At 39.7% G+C, this 15,487-nt stretch overlaps 1 protein-coding gene across 4 annotated transcripts in view; it reads right to left on the bottom strand.

The window, feature by feature from the left end:
- KANK1 (KN motif and ankyrin repeat domains 1) overlaps positions 1 to 15,487 on the bottom strand; it is a 173,222-nt gene that overhangs the window by 15,228 nt on the left and 142,507 nt on the right. For all 4 annotated transcript variants that reach the window (XM_050944262.1, XM_050944261.1, XM_050944263.1 and 1 more), the window contains 3 exons: positions 10,597 to 13,245; positions 2,009 to 2,227; positions 989 to 1,097 (listed from right to left, as the gene is read on the bottom strand). In XM_050944262.1, coding sequence (XP_050800219.1) covers positions 989 to 1,097; positions 2,009 to 2,227; positions 10,597 to 13,245 — 2,977 coding nt within the window. The remainder of the gene's footprint in view (positions 1 to 988; positions 1,098 to 2,008; positions 2,228 to 10,596; positions 13,246 to 15,487) is intronic.

Here is a 15,487-nt window from a genome sequence, read left to right on the forward strand (position 1 = left end):
CCAAGCGAATGTTATCTATGATCAGAAGCAATCTTCCTCCCCACACACCTTTTTTTGTGTGCTATGATGATGGGAAAACTTTTGTCTTTTTAGATTAAAAATAATAGGGGGTTAGACCATTTTGAAACTGATTCTAATGAATTACCTGATTTCTACTGAGTTTTTAAAGAACACGTGATCCTCAGTGATTGTTTACATGTACATCCTCACATCTGCAGAAACAGGTGAAATCTCAACCCTACTGCAGGAAATGACAAAACTGTAACTACAACTGGGTCAGGATTTTGCCCTATGTACAATAGTAAGTAATTGTTCAATGTGTAGGTAAGATGTTCAGGCTTTACTTTTCAATTACCTTTTAAAGTCTTTGGCTTTTTCTTTGAAAACAAAGCATTTAAAAAAGACAATGATGTGGCTATTTGAAAGTTCCTTCTTTAGCTGATACTTTGATGTAACATTCTGAAATTGATAACATTTTAAAACAAAGATTTTTAAGCTAAAATTTGTTTTTCACTACTTATGTTTACTTTAGTCAATTTCACTTCACTTCTTGATCTCATACAGATAGCACAATACTGCAATATCTTGATTGTCCACTCTTTATTAAAACTGTATGTGTTGAAAAACAATTCTAGCAAAATTAGAAGTGTTCCCATGGGTCTTTGTTTTTGTTTGTTTGGTAGTAAGTTTTGTAAAAGCTTATATGTACACAAAAACTTAGATCTGAGACCATGTGTGACATGGTAGCTTCCATAAAAACAAAAACAAAACAAGGCACAGCAATGAAAGGTCTCAGTAAAATCATCCCAGACAAAAATTTCATTTCGCTCCCCCCTCTAATTCATGCCCTTCAAGATCGCTCTCTCAAAATTCTGAGAGAATTGCTGCACCACTATGTACACTTCCCTTGTTTTGTCCTGGGAAAAGGAAGAAAAGTGTTTTGATGAATTGAATAGCCAGATATTTTTAAAGATAGGATTCCTCTTACCCTCCATTTATACCGACAAATTGCAGATTCTTCTTTGCACCATTCAAATCCTTTTCCCCATCCCTTTTCTTCATGATGGACTTAAGTGTACTTTCATTATTTGCACATACTGTTGGAAAGAGTGTCAAATGCATGCATCAGTACAAGTTTTGCACCACCTTTGGGTGTAACTGCTTGTTTTAGATCATCTTAAAACAAACAGCTCTTTATTTAATCTGCAGATTTAAGATGGATTTGTCTTATTTCTTCTATACAGTCACTGGCACATTAAAGTTACAAACAAACTATTGTTGTTTGTGTGCAGGAAACACAAACACAAAAAGCTACCCAGAAAATCAGATCCAGAAGCAGAAAACTGAGAGATAAGGTTATCTAAGGAGGTGTTTTAGTTTGCCTGATGGCAACCTGGAGACAGATACACTTTTACTGTTTTGTTGCTGGTGTCAATTTTCTGACCATTGAAACTGGTTCATTTAGTCTGTCAAGAAAATCCTAATTCTTGGTGTCAAATGACAAATACTTGAGTGCCAACATTGAAGTTGCCAATTTGTTGGAACAGAAGGCTAGATATCTAACATCTATTCACAAGAAACATGTCTGACAAATACTCATTTAACTGAGGAGTGGGCTAGGTTTATTTAGATTGGTGAATTTAACTTTAAATATTCATTGAAGTAAGTCAACTTATTAAACACACTACAATTATAAAATATCTATGTACCAGGCATTAAAGGGTAGCAAATGTTAAGCCACATTTATCTCTTATTAGATTTTGTCCGATAAATCATTAACAAACTGTACCGAACCATTTTACATTACACTGTAACCTACCATTTAAAAATTAAATATCGATGGGACATGATAGCACTCACAATGTCCCTCCCTTTCACTTCTGTTTCTTCTGGAAGTATTCCTCCTACCTCTATAATTATACATGAGGAGCCATGTGATTTACTCCAACTGTGTTTGAATATTAAAGACAATCAGCATGAACAGAGCTATGTCTCTGCAGATAGTTACCATAGAGGCCAGAGGCAAGCTGGTCATCTGTTAGATTAATCGGAGGTATTGCACTGTCTTGAGAAGACAAGGATTTCTTTCCCCATCCTCTTTCTACTGTGGCAATCATCTTCTCCTCTTGGATGGTCCCAGCCTCCGGTTCAAATGTCAACGTTCGGGGGCTAGAAGTCAAGCATGCACTAGCAAGCTGACCATGTGGGAAGTACTCCAGATTAGCATCTGTCAGCAAAGAGGGTGGACATTATTAGTACTAAGAAGTCAAACCAAAATTACTGCTTAGTACCAGTAGGAAAGTATCATGCTACACTACTGAATAAATTGTACACTATATTGCTCAGTTATAAAAATCCATTAAAAAAAGAGTATGCTGATTTTCACAAGTTTAAAAATTAATCAGTTCTATGGATTTTTTTCCTCTTTCAAAGTACACAATAAAAAGACAACTATTGAGATCCAGGCAGTAAAGGGCCATCATCCAGGCAAGCGTTTCAGGGGGTATGCATGCTCATGCCTCTTTTTCCTTCCACAAACCCTGGATTTACTCCATTCCTGGATTCTATTCCTTACTTCCAGGATTTCTCTCTCAGCCTGAGCTTCTGTCAAGTTGTAATCCCTGTCCCCCAGATCTGTGGCAATAACTACCACAGCTGCTCCTTTGCCAGGGCTCTCAGCATCAAACTCTGAAGTCTGCTCCTACGTGATTAGGGTCATATCTAAAAGTAATTTTTACAGGGAATAACCTTGTCCATGAAAGCAATTCAGAAGTTAAATTTCCATATTTCTCAGCCTTCCAGTAATCCTAATATTTCTGTACCTTGTCTAGTTATCCTGGTACTACAGCCTTTTTCCACCTGCCAAATTCATTTGCAGCATTTTCTGGACAGTGCAATTATAACCACCACTTTAGACTCTGGTGAGTTGGTTCAAGTCAAATTACCACAAATGTCCAGAAGTTTAACTGACCTAGAGAAAAAGTGTATCTGGCATGACTCCATTTCTCCTCTCAGGTTAACAGGGTAGCCCCTATGTTATTTTCCTCTTTTACAAGCTGGAACCTCTCATGTACCACTCTGCAGTCTAAACATGGAATCCACCATAGTGTGATGGGGCTGGAAAGGCTGCACTACCAAAATATGCTCCATTTGCAGTGGTGCTGTTTTTTCCCCATATATCTCCACTTAAGTAAACTGTTCAGCAATGCAAAGGAGAGGTTGTGTTTTTATCTATTCTAACGCTGCCATCTCTTCACTAGGAAAGCAGTGGATCTATTCCTTCCCCATTATAAAGAATTTTTGCCTTCAGCAGTTGAACAGGGTTTCTGAAATGCACTAGTCCAAGGACTAAAGTGTACCAGCAAGAGTGAAAAATACCTGTCCTTCCATACACCCAAAGTTCATTTCCCCATGAAGCCTGAATTTATATGAGAGAGCTGTACTGTTTATGATACTACATTTAACTGTTGTGTAGTGTCAATCAACTTTCTGTTAGTCAGCTTTAAAATATACCTGACTACATCTTCCTTCCTTGTGTTTCTTTCCTCCTTGGCTTCACTCCACTTTTTCCTTTTCCTATAATAGAATATGATGTTTGTACAGCCCCTAGTGTAATGGGCTCCTAGGCTGCATGATACTAATAATAATAGTGAAATATCACTTCGTGGCTGTTTCTTCTCTTGTTTTCTGCTCACTGTCCTACCTCAGAGTCTCCTAGCTCCTCTGAAGTCTCTGCTACTCTAACCTCTCAATTAGTCCCCGTTTTTGAGTCATGGAAATATCTGCAGGTTACAGAATATGGCACAGCTCCAGCTTATACATAGTTCATACTTGGAAGAATGCTTTGCTACCATAAGGACTAGAAAGTCATATTTTATTTTCAATAAATGCTTATATTCTGCAAAAGTTAATGGTACTCCTCTGGGTAGCTTCCAACTAAGTCTGGATGATTGGATTTTTCAATCTCATATTAATAAAAATGAATAATAACCGTGCACATGCAAGGTGCCAGTCTGGTTGAAATAGCAAAACAAGCTGAATGAAATGCTGGGAGAGGATTCAAACAAACAATCTGATGGTCCCAGGTGCAGGGAATTAACCCTTCAGAAATGTTCTGCACACACCAACTGAAATGGGCATCCTTACAAACAAAATCAAACCTTCTAAATAAAGTCCTTTTGTATCCCAAATTTTCACTGTCTGACCTCAACAATTAATGTAACACAGGGCATTTCCAGGTGTTCAGTGATTGGCTGGGTTAATATCACTTCTCATCAGCTGGTCCTGATGACCTTACAAGTGACCAGCAGAAAAACACCCAATTGTTTTGCTACTAAACTCCCTTCCCCTCAAAACTAACACAAACTTTATCCAACTCCTTGGCTGAAAAAACAATCTCATCTCCACACTCTCCCTACCCCTTTGGAGTAGTGAAAGTTCCAGTGCATGTGTAACAAATATGATTTTAAATGACTCAGGTGTTTGCATTAATTCCTGAAGAGGTTGTTTTAGGAACACTTTTTATTTGGGCAGGTGCTCCATGAACTGATAATGCACCACATGAGTGGGTAGTGAGTGGTTTGTGAAGTGAGTGGTTTATGAGCTTAATAGAAAGTCAGAGAAGTGTGTGCGCAGCACAGTGGCTTACAACATATAATCTCAGCACACACTGGATCATAGACTGTCAGCTTTTCAGAAAGAATGTGTGACATATATAATATACAGCCCCCATTTCTCCTTCTTCTGATCCTCTCTTCTCCCAACCCGTCTCTCTCCTCACTGCACTGATAGACAGGGGCTACTGAAGGGACCATGAGAGATGCATAGTTTTGAACAGTTTCATCTGGATGTGCTGCAGCATTTCATTTCAGTGTAGTATCAAGTCGCTGAAAAAAAGATTGGAAACCTTTGTCTTCTTTACAATAAAATATTGTTACATTTCCTACTCTGCTGCATGCCGTGCTGACCAGCAGGGCCAGGCCTGACCAGGTCAAATAGGGGTGTTTGTCATGAAGCAGGAGAGGAACCATGGCCCACGATCCCATACTGAACTCAGATGCTGCAGCAAGATTTGGGATCCATACCACAGTAAGAAAATGTGTGTGATTTTGGCCCCACTATGTGTGGGATTCAAAATGGCAGGTGGGGCTGTTGCAGGAAGTCTGCTTGTCCTGGTTTGAGATGGCTGGAAACTGGGTGTGGGTGGCCTGGCTACTTCTCCCCCACACAGTGCTCAACTCCAGAGGCTGGGAAGATCTGCTTCAAGGAGACTATGGAGCCAGATCCAGAGCTTTTTGGCGTGTCTCTTCCCCTGCCCTGGAACGTAGTGCTGTGTGGGTAGGGATGGGGATGGAGCAGCAGGAAAAGGAAGGAGGGAGAAAGGGAAAGAAAAAGTTGGTCTTTGCCTCCACTTCCAGAATTTCTCTCCTCCCCACCCCACAAACAAAACCAAACCATCACTGATACAACAAAACCCAAAAGCCTTCCCCCACATTTCTCACAGGTGAGAAATACTGCTACTTGAAAAAGCTAGAAGAATCCTAGTCAACCTCCAGCACTTTAAAAGGAGGAGTTTGAGAGTGAGCAGGTGAAAATAAATGTTCAGCGGTCACCCAGAAAATGCAGGCAAGCTGACAGGCCTATGCCCAGTAGAAGCGGTGTTAGAAAAACTACTGTCTGAGACAAGTTTAAGTTTTAATTTTTTTGCCCTTCCGTGGCTCAGTGCAGCAGCAACCCCATTCTTGCCATTGATTGTTCTATCTTAAGTTATTCAAGGAAGCAGAGGGGTTAAAAAATGCTCTATTGCACCAGTAATCTGTCACTTGCTGCATCGGTGTTGGGATCACCTCTTAGTGACTTGCATTATACTGTCGAGGGGACAACAAATAAAAACGGATGTTAAGCATGTGATTTTTCTCAGCCACTGACATTCAAATGTGTTTGGTATATTGATATTTTTGTTTGTTTATTATTGTGGCACTGATGTCACATTCAACATGAGGTTCCAAAGGGTTGATATTGCTAGTTAATCACATCAAATGGTCGCCACTCACACTCCAGGAATTTTTAAATCCACTTCGGAATCTAGGGTAGGATTTTCATAAGTGCCTAAATAATTTAGCAGAACAAGTCCCTTTGATACTTAATGGGATTTGGGAGTTTTTGAAAATCTCACTTCTAGTCTGTTGCAAGTACGGGTTTCAGAACAGTTAAGTCACACTGACCAAGACTATTAGGCCTGATTCTGCTCTCACACCACTCCTGTAAATCAGGAGTAGCTTCAATGAAGTCAGTGGAATTAAACCAGCATAACTGATTAGAAGTAAGTTTTTTTCTGGAGTTTTGTGAAATTCCATCTAAAAAAGGACAAGCTAATTGGTCTATTCATTGACTGCAATGTGGATTTTGTTTTTTAACCTATCTACGCAGATGCTTTATGGCCCTCATCATCACACTATCTGAGCAAAAGTATCTATTTGAACACTGTTTCACAGTGTGAACTATTAACATTAAAAACAGAGTTCAAGTGTCGTATTTGTGAAGGAAATATTTCCCTTATATACTAGATACATGATCTGTAACATACAAACACAACAACTCTCACTGAGCTCACTAAATCTGACTGCGCTCAACATTTTGCAGGATGTGGTCCAAAGTCTCCTTAGGAAGATATTCTACTTTTTACTTTACCAATGTACTTTTTAATCCATTAGTTCTATGCTTTGTATTAGAACACTTAATGACATTGAAAATATTTTACTAAGGTAAATAAAATGCTGTGCTAAAGAGATGTTTAAGCACAAAATGTATCTAAGCTCATGCTGAGAAAAACTTGTGCCTCAAAATATTGTTCTTCAATCAGAATTGTTCTTCTGTCAGAAAGATATCCATATTAAAGTGGCTACTTTATTTAAAAAGGGACACCATTGTTCATTCTCGGTTCATCCTTTCTATGTTTATTCATTTTGCAGGGCTCGAATTAAGATGGGCAACAAGTTCTGATCAAGTTTCAACTATAACATAAGTTAAAGACGAAGATGACTTACCAAACAGCACCTTAGAAGAAAGCCAGACTTCAGAACAGAAGGCATTCTTGTTTAAAAACTTCAACGGACAGAAACCTAACTACTGTATGGGTCATGAAGTTACTGCAGCTCTAATGCCAACGCTAAACAGGTCAGCCAGTTTCTTAGAAGACTATGTTATAATGATGTATGACAATGCTTTTGTCTAGAAAGTGGTCACAGGTGTGGGTCTTTTTTCTGAAGTTTCCAATTTAATCAAATGGGAACTCGCTTGTGACACAGACTTGGCTCAGGTCTACACTAGCGGGGGGGGTGTGTGATCAAATAGCGTAGCTGAAGTCGGCGTATCTTAGGTTGATGTACCTGGCTGTGATGAGGACTGTGGCAAGTTGACCGCTGCTGCTCCCCTGTTGACTCCGTTTCCACCTCTTGCGAGCTGGAGTTCCGGAGTCGACAGGGAGCGCGATCGGGGATTGATTTTATCGCGATAAACAACCCCAATAGATCGATCACTACCCGCCGATCCAGCGGGTAGTGAAGACCCGCTCTTGTTTAGTTGACAAAATTGGAAAGGGAAAGCCATTGGTATTCTTGTGCAAGTTTGCTTTGAAAAGTGAGACTCTACGGTTAGTATGTTGGGTTCTGTATTTACTAGCTGACAGTGAGTTACATGGCAAATGTTCAGAGTTTACTTTATGCCTCCTCTCCAAACAACCAGACCTTCAAACTCAACCTGGGATCTGAGAGTCAAGCTGGATTCTTTCCATCTTGCACATTATCACCAATAATACCAGTTCTAGAGATCAAATTATGCCCTTAATGACACACCACAGCTGATAATGGATTTGCACAGGTGTAGCTGATTGGAACTAGATGAATAAGTCTGTTGTTGACGCGCAAGGACGAACAGAACCCAACTCACCTCTCAGCAATGTTGACTCTGGAAGGCAATAAGAATAAGCACTAGTAACTCTAGTCTCTTTTCAGAGTAAACCTGCACTTTAAGAGGTTATTCATTGTATCATTCATGTCAGAGCATTGGAGGAATTTTCATAATTTCTTTATTACCTCATGAATACACTGGAGATACAGTTTAGCTTCACAAGACTGACTCTTGTTTTATTTAAAAAAAGAAACACTTTTAAACCATTACCCACTTCCAGATAAGAGTATGAGTCAAACCAAACAGCCAAGCATGATGAATTTATATTGTTAGCATACTAGGCCAAATGTAGCTCAGGCACAAGCAGCTACAAGGGGAGACGCATCCTTTTACAGGGCTGAATTTGGCTCAAGTTTAGACAATGATCTCCTAGTTCTAATTTTGTTTTATCTCTGGTCCCTCTATTTTAAGAGGCTACTTTCCATGATCAGACTAGTTAATGAGACTGGTACATAGAAACTAGAAGAAAATGCAGGTCTCTTGAAGTGAAGATGCTGGAACATAAAATAAGCAGCTGATCAGCTTATACAAGAAAGATTTTCTTCATTAAAAAATGGGGAAGTCAGGTTAAAGTCACTATTAATGCTGCTGCTGAATGTCAAATCAAAGTATCATTTGATGCTGTGCATGGCAGAAAAGGTCATTCCAAAACTCTCTTTTCTCTGCCTTAGGAGAATTGAGCGGTTAGGTTGAAGCTTTACTGTAGCTAAACTGAACCTGTATTTTCTTGGAAAATGGGAATCTACCCAGATTAGATATTTATAAATGTGCTCGTTACCACAGGAGCTGAACTCTAAGTAAATTAATTGCCCTGATCATCATGTGTCATGGTGAAGTGGGGCAACTGAGGGATTTACCAAATTCACTCTAATAGTACTGCTCAGCAAGTTCAGATATTGTATACAATTTATATATAGATTTTTGACAGGAAGAATTATTTACAACAGAAGCAATTTTTTGAAGTTAACACACAACTAGATTTAAAGTTGATGATGCTCTCTTAACCCAATTACACAACAGTTAAAATTATCAGAGACAAATTCAAAACCTGTGCAAAGATATAGCATGTAATTCTGACCAGGAATGTGATTGATCACATTAAAGACTTTATTCTATGCTCTCAGGGCTAAAGATAATAGCATTACAAGCTCAAACACATTTTTTCCTAAATATTTTTGGCAAGAATGTGAAATATAAAGCCTAGTAAAAATGCCTTTATTAGAAGATGATCCATCACTCCACCTGTGCCTAGATAGTTTCTAGGTTCTTCAGACTAAATGTCTGATATCATATATTAAAAATGAGAGATAGAGTGGCAAATTAACAGTTTGTTAAAATTCTGGTTGACATTTTTAAGTGCCATTTTAATGTCTGTTGGATATTCTTATTATAGTACCATTACCTTTATGAAGTCCTATGTATAATGTGTACACTAGAAAGATAATAGTGTAAATAAAATATTATGGTGTATGGATATAGATAGGATATAGTATATTTTCTTTATCCCAACATAAATGTTGCCTACTGCTGTACTGTAGTAAATTAAAAGTTTTAATAGATGGGTCCAATGAATGCATAAGAGGCAAAATACTAGAATTACTCAGCTGTCTTTACAAAACTACAAGAAGAAATTTATTTAAGATAGTAAATAAGCTGTAAAAGCTTCATTTAACAGTGTACTAGATAATCACTATTAAATAGACTTTTTATTATAGAGATTCTTCCTATTTGCTATCTCTGATACAGATATTCAAGTATATATGGACAACTTTCCTATCTTTCAAGTAGTCTGTTTATTTTTACTATTTCACTGTGGGAAGAGTGCACTGTGCAGAAGTTATTGTTGGTTGGTGATCTCATACCAATCTCTAAGAAGCCAACGATTATGAATTGACTAGAAAATAGTTCACAGACATACGGTTATTAGAAAAAACATCTAGTTAGGTTTTTGTAGCTGACAATATGCTTTAAAGTTGTGAGCAGAGGTACAGAAGCATAAAAAACACCCCCAAAGTTAATTACGCAGATTCTAAAATAAACAGGAGACCAAGAAAAAAATATTTAAGCCTCATCCAAGCACCACTAAAATCCAAGTAGTCAATATTTCTTATGCCTTGCAAATGTACTGCTGTAACTGGAGACTATTACAAGCGCTTACTGAAACATAGATGTTCTTGTTACTACACATTCTTTAGTGGCCCAGTGGTAATCAGCGCTAACAGAGGGGGGAACAGTACCTAACAGTGGTCTAACTGGGAGACGAGAAGATGAATGAAGAATGTGAAAGCAAAGCCACTGACCTTTGAGAAAGAGGCCGGAGATGCCTCATCATCAGCTAGAATATTCAACTTACAAAAGATGAATGTGGCTTATGGGAAAGTCAAACATGCCTTTTCATGGTTTTAAAAAGCTGCACTCTGCCATTAAGAAGGGAAAGGGGAGCAAAATCGATGTCAATCTGAATAATCTTAAATCATAAAAATTGATAAATATCCCAGGTTAAATTCTGTTACATCACCCAGTCACCGGATGTTTTTAATATATATCTATTTAAGCATTTCTACCAAGCTCAGCACTATTCTTCCCCACCTTCTGAGAGTGACAGGAATGCACACGCACTCAACATACCTGGGGTAGCACTTCTGTCCATACCCTGTTTCTGGATGTCTAAGTTCCGCAACTCCTCAGTGCTTGCGTATTTCATGACAGAGTTGATGGACGAAAGGGTGTTTATGAGCTGAGAATTCAGAGACCCAATTTGCGAGTGTGGTTCTCCAAAAGCTTCTGCCAGTTCACTGTAGTTTTCAGCTAGCAGCATCTGTTGTTCCTGCAGCAGCTTCTGTACTTGCTCAATGTAGTGATCCAAGCCAGTCCTCATTTCAGGTGGAGGGAGAGGACTTTCCACTAAAATGCTCACAGGTTCATACGCAGGCTCATCCCCAACACCAATGCTTCTGGTACTGGCTGACACAACAGACAATGGGGGGGGACCACACGCAATATTTCTCATTTTAAGACCAACAAGATAGTTCTCATGAATGTTTATCTGCCCTACTCCACAATCTTTGGTCTTTATCACAGATGGCTTGTCAAAGCTAGAGTCACTAGAAAGCAAGGTTCCCACTCCAACAGAACGAGTTTTGGCAGATATGTTTATGTCCTTTACCCGACCATCTCCCACTGCTACAGTCCGCATCTCGACACTCACAGTGTTAGTCTGTTTATCGTAAGTGTTCAAAATGGTGTTTGTGCTGGAATCCATCAGAGAAGCGGTTTCTGTACTGGTGAACTGGTTCACCATTGCTAATACTGTACTGGTTTGCTGGGTAACTGTCTGAGGCATTGCCATAACTGCAGATTCTACTTTGCAAACAACCTCTGTGTTTGTGCTGCGGGACACACACTCCTTTGGTGGACAAACAGTCACATTCACTGAACAATCTCCACAACCTATCGACCGTACTTCCTTGATTTCCGCTTCTGTCTTGCAGAGACTCAAATTATCCACAGACTCTTCTGTGTTGATGCCAGTTTCACAAACACTCATTTCTGTGCCCACATTCTTGTCGCATATCTCAGTAGATCTCCCCGTGCATTGGTCACGCATGTCTGCTCTCTCCTTCACAAGCCACCTATTCATTAGCAGTTCTGGACCCACAGCTGTACTCTGCAAATTAGGCCTGCAGGAGATTCCAATCTCTCTCATTTGTAGATGCTTCCCCACACAGGAGTCAGCAATATCCACATGATCTCCTACCATTTGGTCTCTTGTTTGTACGACAGCTTCCACCATTCTGCTGAAAACCAGAGGTTGAGCCATCAATGCTTTATCCATTTTTTTCCTAGATCCAGCTGCCTGCAGCTCTTGTTTTAATTTGGTCATTTCCCTATCATGAGTAGTTTCTTTTAATTGAACTTCCAGTCTGTAGATCTTCCCCTTCAGGGCTTCAATGGTCTGTTGCTGAAGCTCTATTTCTTTTTCAGCTTCTGTGGTGATGCCAAGCATCACCTCTGTCACCCCAACCCCAGAATCTCTAGTTTCTTTCTCTGTTCCTACTGCTACCTCCGTGCATGGTCGGGAATACCTGTTATATATAACCACATCATTCATATTTTCATCAGCACCCACAGCAACCGACCTGCTTTCTTTTGTTAGATTTTCTCTGTTCGTCCGAAGATTAGATGGGATTTCATAGCTGCTGTCCTGGATTTTTCTCTCTAATGCTTGCATTTCAAAAGTCAATTGCCTAAACTCTTCTGTCCTCTGTGAGTTCTGCTCCACTTCTTCCTCACAGTCTATATATAATTCACCTCCTCTTCTGACCTGAGACAGATGTCCCCATTGTTCTGCATTTCCAGCACTATAAGATCGCTTTCTGAAGCCGTAAGTGTCATTTTGATTGGGTATTCTTTGGCTTTTGAGTTCCGCCATCATCTGTCTTTTCTCTTCCTGTAATACTGAAATCTTGACCTGGAGCACAGGAATAGTTTTGACTTGTTCCTCAAGCTCCTTGAGGCGTTTGAGGGCAACTGCCATTTGTTCCCTGATATGCTGCAGATGCACTGGGCTCACATTGGTCACAGGGGTTGATATTCCTGAACTCAATGGGCTATGACGGATGGAGCTGCCCAAAGAGGAAGCAAGATAGACATTATAGTCTCCATTACCCTGGTACCCATTTTGAAGCTGTTGAGACATCTGATTGTGCCCACTAGATCCTACAAAGGAAGGAAGGGAGCTTGCTGAGCCCAAGCCTCCAAAGCTGGAAAGCCTGGGCCTGCGGACATCCCCTGGAGTCACCTGCATTATAACCTTCTCCTGTTCAAGTCTTCTCCGGGTTTCCATGAGAGTTTTTGTTACATGAAGATTGTGCCTAGGAAGCTGTGGTGAAGGAGGGGGAAGTTGTCTGCTCTCAGGAATGGTTAAGAAGGTAGGAGAGGCTTCAAAGGAAACTGATGGCCTTGCAGTGACAGATGATGCTACTTGATTCCTCGCTGCAAAGGAGGACTGCTTATTCTCATCACTGTTTGACGAAGAGAGAGACTCTGTTGAGGTCCACCTACTGTATTGGCCACTGGAGTTCTTGGTACCTGTAAAAGTTGGTACTAGTTTCCTCTTCTTCTGGATATTTAATTTCTTAATCGTGTTTCCCTTTTGTATATCATCCACATACTTGAGAAAATCCAAGTCTAACTGGTAGCCATAAGGAGTTTCCACAAAATAGGGATCTTTCTGTTCTTTGTCATCTTCTCCACTCAGAACACCTTCCTCTTTTTCTGTAGGAAAAAAGCCAAAATCAATACATTTAAAATATATTAAAAAAGCTACTTCTGGCTAAACTATACAGCTGAAAAGCAAAAGATAATTACGCTCTGCTCATAGCACAGACTGAACGTTACAAGTTGGAAGACACATTACTTGTCTGTCTTAATTCACCTTGAAAAACATCTCTCCCTCTCTCTCATGCACACACTGGTCTAATGCTGAAATCATAAGTAAACTTATGTAAATATGTTGTTTTGATTTATGAAGGCACCACAAAAGTCATTACTGATAGCATGAAATGATACTTTGTGGAACTTCTGCAGTACTATCACATCACAACAAACTTTCACACGGACTAGTGCTAGTCCGTCATGAAAGGATCAGGTGATTCTTTGTGCTGCAGTGAACCATCTGGAGACAGTGCTCCCTTCAGGGAGTATTAAAAGGATTACACAGAAATCATTTCCTCCCTAATTTACCAATGCAGTTAGACTTCAGCCAACAGTTTTTAAAAAGGTTAAAATAATTTCAGATCAGTTTTAAGTCTGAGCAGCAATACAGGCTCTCTTCTTGCTTGGGAGCACACTGATGTGTGTCTGTGAATCTGTCTCTTTTATATTTCAATCCTGCATCAAGCCCATACACTAAAAATATGCAGCGAGACCTGTTTCCAATGCAGTCTAAAATTCCACAGCCAAAAGAGAAACTGCCAGCTCAGATGTCAGGACAGCACAGCTTCCTGCAGACACTGCACTCACATGCCACCAAAGCATTCTAAATAAAACTTTGCCAAATCTGTTGTGCTTCTGCAGACAGAATGTTTATACATGAGGTCGCTGCAGAGCCTGCTCCTCCTTCCCCACAAAAACAAATCGTAACTCACTAGAGGAATCGGGTAATTTAGAACTGCAGGTCAAACAATAAAAGTTAGTTTTCCAGTTACCTGAATTAGCTACATAGCTCTGCTCTCAGACCATACATTTTCCATCCAAATAAAACAAGGCCTCTGATTTTTCTCCTTGCCGTCCTAGCTTCAACAAGCTCTCTGTTCACTAAAGCCCTGCCTCTCAACTTTCTCATTCTTCACCCCTTAAGGAAAAAAGTCCACATTAGTGTAAACTTAGCCAAGCAGAGCACATTTTCATAGGCTAAGCTTTCACCAATGAGTTCTGTTCTACAGCAGAACTGGAAACTACTGCCTTTTTAGCACCCGTAAGGAACCTCAGCAGTTACCATGCTCTATCGTCTTAATAATAAGAGAACTGTTAATCTTTTAAAGGTGCAGTAATCTCCATCCACTTTCTCCTCTGTCCCCTCCTCACCCATGAATCATTAATTTGCATATACATTTCTTTTTACTGTATATATTTACTGTATTTTAGTTCCTCCTTAAAAACAACTGTTCACAGTCTCTGGGCATATAAAGTTGATCTGGCACTTGGGTTTACAAGCTACTATTGTATGTTTGCTAAACTGGCTACCCCTCCAGTATTCTCTCAACAAAGAAACACAGGCTATTGCAGGCAGTGATAGTACCTGAAAACAACTTCTAGCTCATTTTTTGAATATGACTACATTTTAAATTGGTGTCCCTTTTAAAGGGACATACGCAACTTAAAAAAAAATCACCCTGAATCTACTATTGCTAGAAGTGACACCTAAGAATGCAGCAACAAAGATTAGAATAAAGAAACCTCTATGTTTTTCAGTTTACTCAGTCAATTTGACCAAAGCATATTTTTGGTGCTTTGGAAAACTTTTTATAGTTCTGACTGGTCTTTCTCTGCCCTGTGCTGATTGGGTATTTGTACTAACCCTTCCTCTCCCTCACAGTCTCGTCATTTCAGAGAGTCACTCCTCTTACCCTACTCTTCCCTTCCCTGTCCTCAGTCACTCTCCCTTCAGCTTATCCCGTCCTCATTAACCCAACCAACCAAAAAATATATAAATAAAAAATGTGGAACTAACATGACTTTTAACACCATCACACTGTTCACTCGACCTGCTCCACACTCTTTCCCGCACCTTAGGTCTGTCTTGTCTATTTAAATTGTAAGCTCTTCAACAGAGGGACCATCTTTTTGTTTTGCATATGTACAGAGCCTAGCACAATAGGGTCCCATTCCATGACTATGGCAGGGTCCCGTTCCATGACTAGGGCTCCTAGGTGCAACAGTAATACAAATAAATACTAGTCAGTTTCACTGTTTTGTTGAGGATCATATCATCTGTCTCTTAATAGCACTTTTAATC

Source organism: Gopherus flavomarginatus, chromosome 3, assembly GCF_025201925.1.
Source record: "Gopherus flavomarginatus isolate rGopFla2 chromosome 3, rGopFla2.mat.asm, whole genome shotgun sequence".
In the NCBI taxonomy this organism is placed as follows: domain Eukaryota; kingdom Metazoa; phylum Chordata; order Testudines; family Testudinidae; genus Gopherus; species Gopherus flavomarginatus.